This window comes from Passer montanus, unplaced genomic scaffold, assembly GCF_014805655.1.
Source record: "Passer montanus isolate IOZ18808 unplaced genomic scaffold, ASM1480565v1 scaffold14, whole genome shotgun sequence".
NCBI lineage: Eukaryota > Metazoa > Chordata > Aves > Passeriformes > Passeridae > Passer > Passer montanus.
This window is the reverse complement of record NW_024360941.1, coordinates 444390-453237: the sequence shown is the minus strand read 5'-3', so window position 1 is coordinate 453237 and position 8848 is coordinate 444390. Positions and strand designations below refer to the sequence as shown.

At 47.6% G+C, this 8848-nt stretch overlaps 1 protein-coding gene across 1 annotated transcript in view; it reads right to left on the bottom strand.

Moving 5' to 3' along the window:
• Positions 1-3107: 3107 nt before the first annotated feature.
• Positions 3108-8848, bottom strand: part of MFHAS1 (malignant fibrous histiocytoma amplified sequence 1) — a gene marked incomplete at its 5' end in the record, with an annotated part of 30665 nt that continues 24924 nt past the window's right edge. Inside the window, 2 exons of the mRNA XM_039699836.1 lie at positions 3108-3548; positions 4993-5119. Coding sequence (XP_039555770.1) covers positions 3545-3548; positions 4993-5119 — 131 coding nt within the window. The remainder of the gene's footprint in view (positions 3549-4992; positions 5120-8848) is intronic.

The following is an 8848-nucleotide window of genomic DNA, read 5'->3' as shown; positions in this document are numbered from 1 at the left end:
CCACCCTGAAACTGTGGCATGGGGGATGCTGCAAGGGAGACGACCCATGCTTCTGCAGCCCCCAGTCTCTTCCATCTGATCCGAAAGACTGTAAGGCAGGGTAAATCCCAAACTAGGCTCTATTTCAGTTTAACTTTCTAAAGCAGAATCCTCCAAGCTCAGAGCAGAGACAGTGCAGAAAGAACAGCACTGCCATGAAAGGAGACTAGTGAAAAGGATCCTGGCTTGTGGCAGACTGGAAACAATCTTCTCTGACCCTTTTGCTTTATAGCAAAGTTAAAACAAGAGGTGTATCATCACCCAGGACCCTCTGCAGCTGCCAGAAGTCTCAAAGTACTCCTGTAAACCCTAAAATGACCTAAAGGTGCAGCATCACCGTTTTGGGCTCACTCTCTCTCACCTCTACCTATTTGTATGCTGCTTAGGGACATGCAATTCCTCACATTGCACAGACTCATTAGAAGGCAAAGCTGCTGTCCTGGGAGTTTGACTTGGACGGATGCAGTTTTGAATCCCAGGATTTGCTTCAGAGCGTAACACAACGTACTCCAGGATATCTTCCAGCTGCTGAAAGTCCTGGAGTGCAAAGCAGCTTGTTAGCTCTGTTCCAAATCTGTCTGAACCAGTTTCAGCAGGAAATCAAAAACCGGTCAAGCAAGGGGTCTGCAAACCAATAAGCAAAACCAGTACAATCATCTTGGGTGAAGTAGGCATTTGGAGATTGCCAGGAGACTCTCCTCCTATTCCACAGGAGTTAAATTCAATGTCAGCTCCACAGGGAGACAGCTGATGCCCCAGTCCTTTCTGACCTCTTTATAATACATCTTCAGTAAAGGCTGCAGAGTGCTCCACAGAGGCCTTAGTCATTTCTAACAGTTTGGTAACTCTCTGAGCAGGGACAAGAACTGGAACATAATACATACTCTGAACTCAGGTACCTGCTGTTAGGGCACTGCATTCAAGCCCTCTTTCCTTGTGGCTTGATTCATGAAAAATGACAGATCCTTCAAAAATACAGGGCCCTCATCCCTGGGGCTGAGGAATATTAAGTGGGGTCTGAGGCAGGAGCTCAGCAAAGGGACGCTGTATGAGGATCCCAGGGTGCATCCTTAAAACATAGCGACAGCAAAATCAAAAGTACTATGAGCCGCTTGGTTTGGTTCTCCTGCATGGATCTCCCACCTGGCAACTGCAAAGGCGAGATGTTTCTGAACTGCATAGAAAATTAAATGGCTTTTGCATATTAAAAAAATTTGGATGAAAACACAGTTACACCAGTTACTAAACAGTGGGTGGATGAGCAATCACCGTTTTGTATTAAATAGACCCAACTAGATTGATCTCCATACTGCCACACTCCCGGCATTACGGCTTCAGTGCACAGCAGCAGCCTGAGTGCCTGCAAAGGCCAGGGAACGCTCCCACGGAGGTGGCACACCCCGGCAGGAGGGCTGCAGTCCCAAGGAGCAGGCTGTGAGACGTCTGCTCTGTCCTCTCATTCCTTCAATGCTCACGCATCCCAGACCAGATGGGCACACTGGGAAACAGGCCTCCAGCTGGAAAAGGATTCCAGTTTGTGGTTTCTTTACAATGTGGTTTCCACGCAACTTCACAGCAACAAATCGCTAGTTTCTTCCTATGGAGAATGGAAAGAGAGGTGAGTAGCAGCAAAACAGGAGGAGAAGGCCACCCAGCATGGGAGGTGACAGTAGGGAATGCTCTAACACAAGTTCTGCCTGTACCAGGCATGGTTCATGGCAGCAAGACTGAGGACAAGGGAGTTTCCTATTGTTATTCCTGAGCACCATGCAAAAATCTCACCTCCCTTTCACCTCCTCCAGCCACCACAGACAATTCTGAGTCTCGAGTTTATCCACAGCAACACAGAAGCACAATCAATTAACGATTCTCACTGACGTAAGGAGGTTCATTGCCAGAGGTAGCAGGTCAACACATGAAATCTGAGCCCAAGCTACCCTCCCAAGCTGGAATGATACCCTGAAGAGACAGGAAGCTGACTGAGCTGCCAGCTTTTATTTGGCAGCTTTTCTCCCTGAGTAAGGTACATGGCTTGATTTCTTCTACCTGGCCTCTGGATCTCCTGCTGGAATGGATTCTGCCCTGCTTTCCCAGCATTAAGTTCTTGCCAATGGGAAGATTTACAGCCTTGTACATAAGGCTGGCATTTGAAGGATCAGAAACCAGGGGAATATAATCTGTGCAACTGCAGCAGATCCCAAGAGGACACCTCACTGTCTTGCAGGCCTGGCCACATCCTGGTAGGCACTGCCTGCTGACCTGTACCACCCATCCCAGGTCTGCCATCACAGCCCAGAGTTAAGAGCTGTACATTAACACAAGCATTTTAAGTCCCTCATCTCTCAGACCTCCCGCAACATATGATGAAGGGATCCTAGCTCTGGAAATGCCTGCCTCCTATTGATTTACATTAAATAAATATTTGCATGGAGCAGGACTCACACAGCACAGTTACCAGGGCTCAGCTGTAGGGCACAAACTAACAGGAATATCTCAGAAGTCCTCAAAGCCACACAGCTGGGGGAGAAACCAGAACTTTGGTACCAGTGCTCAGCCTGCCCTTTCCCACATCTGGAGAGGGAAGATGGCTGCTCATGAAGCATGGTTCCCGGGGTGAGCCAAGGGGATGGGGATCAGTTTGTACCACACAGCCACACACTGCTTCACCAGATGTCTGCACAAAGATGCCTGGTGGCTTTCCTAGGAGGACGACCAAGATCTAGGTTTTTAGTGCTCCAGTGGACACAATGCACAGACAGTACCACAGTGGCAGTACCAGAGCATCCAGACATGGCAGACCAGCAGCTGTTCAGGGATAATGGTAACACTAGGGATAAATAACACGTGCCAGAGGCATGCTGACTGCCCTGCTTCTGACTTCATGGCACAACATATGTGAATGCACAGGGCAGGAGACATTTCCCAGCCTGCTCCTCTGCCAGCCTCCACTCAAGATTGCTGCATGGGACACAGCCAACTGTTTTGTGGTGGAGCAATTTTAAAGGCTTCACAGTATCACCTCCCCCACCCCGCCCCAGCAAAGCTTTGGCCAACTGCCACAAAACTCACTTGTCCAGGAACAAATCCAGGGAATCCCGCTACAGCTCATTTCAAGAGACTTTCCTCCAAGCAGGTCTGAATTAAATGGTATACCAAGAACATTTTTACATTCATCATGAGATCCAAATGGGTTTTCAACACACGATCAATGGGTCCACAGAAACCTATCCCCAGTGTTTTCCCTCCGGCCAGCGGCCCTGCCATCTGCAGCAATGATTTTCCTTCATGCCTTGTCATCCCCAACCTCCAGATGACTTCATCCACTCCAGCCATGAGGCCCCCACCTGGGAGCTGCCCCTGCCCCACAGCATTTCTTTCAGGGTCCAAAGTCCAAAGTCCCATTGATCCCCGTCAGCATCAACTCCACGACTGGAAAGATGGGAGCACTGCAGAGCATCAGCCATGTTCTGTCCGGTGGAAAACCTTTGGCACCAGCGCTGACGGTTTATCTGGAAGAGGAAAGGATAAAGAAAAAGTAATGCAGCAGGGTTCATAGTGCTTGTGATGAATAACCTAAGACACACAATTTTCTCTAGGCTTCTAAATAGGGAGTGTGAAGTGAAGAAAAAGTAACACAGGCCTTTTTGAGAACACAAGCTTCCTGCCAGCAGAGTGACTGTGAAACTGGGACACAGTTAACAGACGTTGTGGAAGGCAGGCTAGAGGACAAGGAGGATTGGAGGCATAGCCTGACAGCACAGTACAATAAAAATGGCATCTGCAGGTTAGAAACGTGCTGTGCCAAGTACACACACACAGGAGAACCAAATGAACAGGCAGTAATGTCCTGTGGCTCAGTATCAGAGCACCTTTTTTTTTCTGCCCCAGGTGGGCACTTCAACCTCACCTTCACACACAGCTCAACAACCACCCATCACTGGAGCTATGCTCTACCAGGAGTGGTATTTTGGAATGGGAGGGTACTGAACAGAGAGAAGAGCATCTAAAGCTACTGTCAAGACACTGAAGTGAAAGTAACAGGCACTCACATACAGCACAGCAGCACACACCAGCAAGACACTCAGCTGCTCCTCTAAGCTCCCTACCAAATTCCCTTGCCACTCCAATTAGACAGACCCTGGCTGAATTTCTGTTTTTTTTGGAAAACCCATGCACCAAAAAGCCAAAAAGCACTGTCTGCTTTTGTGAGTATTGTTCCACATTTTTTCCCCATCACAATACAGCTCTGTTTTCCAAGCACATTCCCACTCTGTGAAGTGCATATAGGCTATAGATACACAAGAGGGTAGGGCTCCTGTCCAGGAGGATCTCAACCAAGTTGGAGGACTGAATCAACAACAGTGCTGTAAAATTCAACAAGGACAAGTGTATAACTCTGCTCCTACAACAGGGCAACCCCATCCACCACCACAGCCTGGAGTCCTGCTGGCTTGGGATGTGGTGGAGAACACGTTGAACACAAGCCAGTAATGCATCTTATGGCAATGAAAACCAAGTTAATAAAATAAAGTAATAAGGGAGACTCAGATGGAACAAAAGGAAAGAAGTTCTGTCCCAGAATAAAGTCTGGAGAGGCGGTAGCACCTCCATCCTTGTCATCCTCACCTATACAAGGTCCCAAGGAACCTGACCTGCCCGTGAGAGTGGTGCTGCTTGAGAAGGGGGTGTACAGAAATCTCCTGAGGTCCCATCCCACCAAAACCCACCTATGACTGCATTATCTCCTGATCCTGCACCTGCTCAGAGAACATCTCAGCCCATTTCACTGTACTCCTTATCCTCTGAGTGGCCTGTCTACAGCCACAAATAATTAGAACAGTCCCCAGGCTGTGGGGCTGCTACCTTCCAGAAAGGAGTGCTTAGTGAGGGCATGTTTTACGTAGGCTTTCTGATGTCTACTGACAGGGGAATAGGTCTGCTTTCTGCTCTCACTTGGAACAAGGGCTGATCACAGTAGGAGTGGGGGGGTAAACCAAGGCAACATTAACTCGCTCGCTGCCATTCTTGGGACAGATGATCTCCGTCAGTCCCTCTGGTCTTGGCTGACTCAGCAGTTCTCCTGTGAATAAAGGAAAACAGTGAAAATTTTTAAGCATCAGCAAGACAATTTTTGCTTTTAGTATGCCCTTCCTCTCCCCCTCACCAGGTAAGCATCCATGAGTGACGCAGGTGAGCACTGCAAGAGGGCTTACAGGTCCTGCAACGCGAGCAGGTCCCATACATGCAACCGTGGTGAGTGTCCTGAGTACAGCTTGGAAGCATGCTGCTCCCCACACACATAACATCTGCCATCTTTCCAGTCTCTGCTTTGAATCAGTGCACACAGCCTCGAGAGCTCCTTAGGGATTCACAGCATCTGGATGGAACACTCCCCAGTGCCTCTCTCCCTGGGTGCATTTGCCACAAGTGCTATGGGACTGCTGCTGCATCCTGTCAGGACCCTTGGCTATGCTATATTCTGCTGAGCATGCAAATCCCAGCTTCCAGCTGTCAGCTCTTCCACAATGGAGGCAATACCAGCTCTGTGTTGAGTCAGTAGCAGTGGGGGCTCTCACAACGCCTGGTATCCCTCTGTGAAATGAGTTGCGTCAGCTCCACTGTTCAAGTGCCAAGTTGGCAGCTCCTCAGTGCTGGCACCCTTGCAGAATGTAGTTCAGGGCAAGACACAGGTCAGCACAGTGAGAGGGGAAAGCCAGTTGCTGAGATGTGCCCAGCCCTGGGGAACACTCCCCAACAGCTTGCTCAGCAGAGCAAATCAAGTTTCCTCCTGGCTCCATTCCACACATGACTGGCCTCAGCAAGGCAGATCCCCAAGCCATCAACACACCATCTCCTCGGAGTAGCCCATCTACAGCTTAGACACTCAACAGCACCAGACACACCTTTTGATACCTGTCTGGGAGGTAGGGTCTGCTCTCAGAGGCAATATGGGATGACCAGCAAGGGCTCAATTCTTCTGAGTTTGTCTGCATGGGTGCCAAACAAACCTACCCAAAGCTCAGGCATCAGGTCACAGCTGGCTTGATGAGTGACTTTCTTTACAGAGGCAGGGCAGCTGTAAGTGAGCTGCAGCCATAGGTCCACACAAAACTCTCTGGACCCATCAATCAAGAAGCCACAGCAAGCTGTCCTCACTTCAACTACAACACTAAAGACAGATGGTCCTTGGACTCCTCTATTTTTAAATGCAGTTGCAATAAATTCCTCTACTGTTAAAGAACATCAGAAAATGTCTCCTTCTGTCTAGTGGCTATTGCCAGGCACCCCAGGAAAAACAGAAAAGAAATCACACTTCAAAGTACTGCTCAGCCTGTGCAGCAATAGCTGCCCCATCACGGAGCATGAAACCCTACAAATGTTGCTTCCCTCTTCTCCTTCCCTCTTCTGCTTCTCTTCTCACTTTCAGAAAACAGCATGATAATGTGAAAACAGAGGGGAGGGCTTGGCAAGGAATATGCACAGTTCCCCTTGAGAGATACTTGTAGGGCCAGCAATTCCAGTTTGTTCCCATAGTCTGCAGTCTGAATTCACATTTGGTTTGAGTATCTCCCCTCGCTTCACACCTACACTTACACCTGAACTGGCAGAACAGCTTTTAAGAGAGGAAGATGCGTCTTCTAAACCAGAAGAAATGTGACGGCATTTGCAATTCAAAGTTAAGTCTGCAAGGCAGCGTCTTCAATTACATGAGCTGTCATATTTTGAAAGCAGCATTGCACCCATCAAGCATGTACACCACAGGGCTCCAGCTCCCAATTCCCAGGTTTCCAACCCCAGGCTGACTTCCGAGCTGCAGTACTGATAACTGTACTGAAACCACCATCTCTGAAAAACGAGTCACAAAATCAGTGCACCATTATGCACTTTAAAGACAGGACTAATATCCACTAAATCTTAAATCACAGGAGTGCAATAAGACTGGTCTGTCTGCTTGAGCCTTCATGCCTATTTCCATCTTCCCACTTCAGAAGTACTTAGATGGTGATTTTTCACACAGAGGAGATTGCTGTAGGGTAAAATAGATGTCTGATTTGCAGGCAAAACTCTTGCCATGGCTCTTCAGTCATCTTCCTTTTCTTCATGGCTCTACCTTCCTTCCTAGGCTGTCTCTAGGATAAAGCTCACCTTACCCTGTACCCAGCCCCAACCAAATCTCTTCCAGCCCCAGTCCCATTTCCTGCTGACACACATGCTGCTCCCCAGAAGAAAGACTTCCCTTACAATTTCACTGTAAGATAGATCATTCACCAAGTGGACAGAAGGTCACCTAAGCATCCTTAGTAGTCTTCCCCCTTTCAGCTAAAAGATGTCTTGCTGCTTTACTATACTGTTCCCATCCCTTCTCATTGCAAACTAGTCATCTTTGCTGCACAAATTCATCACAATACTAAACTAGGTGTAATTATCTAACTCACACCTCATATCACTACTGAATAAAAAAGCCAGTGCAAATGCCATTGCAATATGCGCTGTAATGTATAACAAATTAGCATTGAGACACCCTGCTTGGATACAACTCTCCGGGCCCAGAATCTTTCGGAGGTTTCAGAAACCTCAGATTTCTATTCAGAAATTACTCAATCTGTAGGAGATTATTATTAGATAATAAAAATCCTCAGGGCCACAGCAGGATGGGAAAAAGGAGATCCAATGAGGTACTGGACTGATTGATACAAAAGGAAAAGCTAAGTGCCTGGCATGGGGAGGTGTTTGCTTGGTATAATTGCTAAGTTTAAATGCAGTTTAAGCACCTTGCGTTTGCAGTACTTGTTCTGCCCCTGTGTACAGGCTGTATTTTGCACATTCCTCTGTGAGCCTGTCACAAATTTTACTGGAAACCTCAGCTCTGTTTGCCCTCTCTGAAAGGTTGCCTGCAATAGCACACACAACCATGAAACTTATCTTAGTTTTAATGTTAACTTCCACAGAAGCCCATAAAGTTTTAACCAAAACTCCAACTACTTTGTCTTAAAGCTAAAGACTACAACAGTCAAGTATGTGAAGAACAACTTGATTTTTCAGCAGACAAATCTGCATGACTAAGATTATTCATCTGATTTAAGAACAGAAGCCCTATTTTTAAAGGCACTTTAATGCTGTGTACTTGATGATCAAGGCCTGATGTTTAGATGCATTTAAATCCCAGATCAGTTGACAGTAGAGAGGCACCTGCCAAGCCTGGTTGAAAGCACCTGCAAACAGAGAGCAAATGCTTGAGAAGATGCTCCTTTGTTGCCTCTCATTTGCAATGGTACAAATGGCAGAAAAATTATGTCTGTCCCATGGCCACCCTCCTGGTGTTTTGGCACAGAAATTGATCTCCACAACTTGGTAAAATGTACTGCCCAGCAAGTTAAGGTTGAGGCACAAACCAAGACCCTGTCATGAAACTACCATGGTTAGTTTGGCTGCTGCCATAAGTTGGTTTGTAAAGTCCCCCGGGAAGATGTGCTGAGCAAGTCATGCTGCCCACAACATTTAAAAGAAATGTGCTACACATGGGCAGTACAAAGGAAAGGCAGGAACAAACCTTCACCCTTTCCCAGTGCTCCCACCAGAAAGGCCTCCTTCCTTTCAGCATTAGCCAGCCCACCTGAAGCAGTTACTTCTATGTGAGCAAGACGTTCTTCACTGCCAGTGTTTTATCCCAGAACACACACAGGCACGGGCTCACTCAAAGCTCATGCCAGTGATCAGACCCATGCATGCTGCAAAGCACACTTCAGTGGCCTTTAGAAAATACCCGTGAAATGCCAGATACCCGTGACAAATCAGAGAGCTAGGAGAG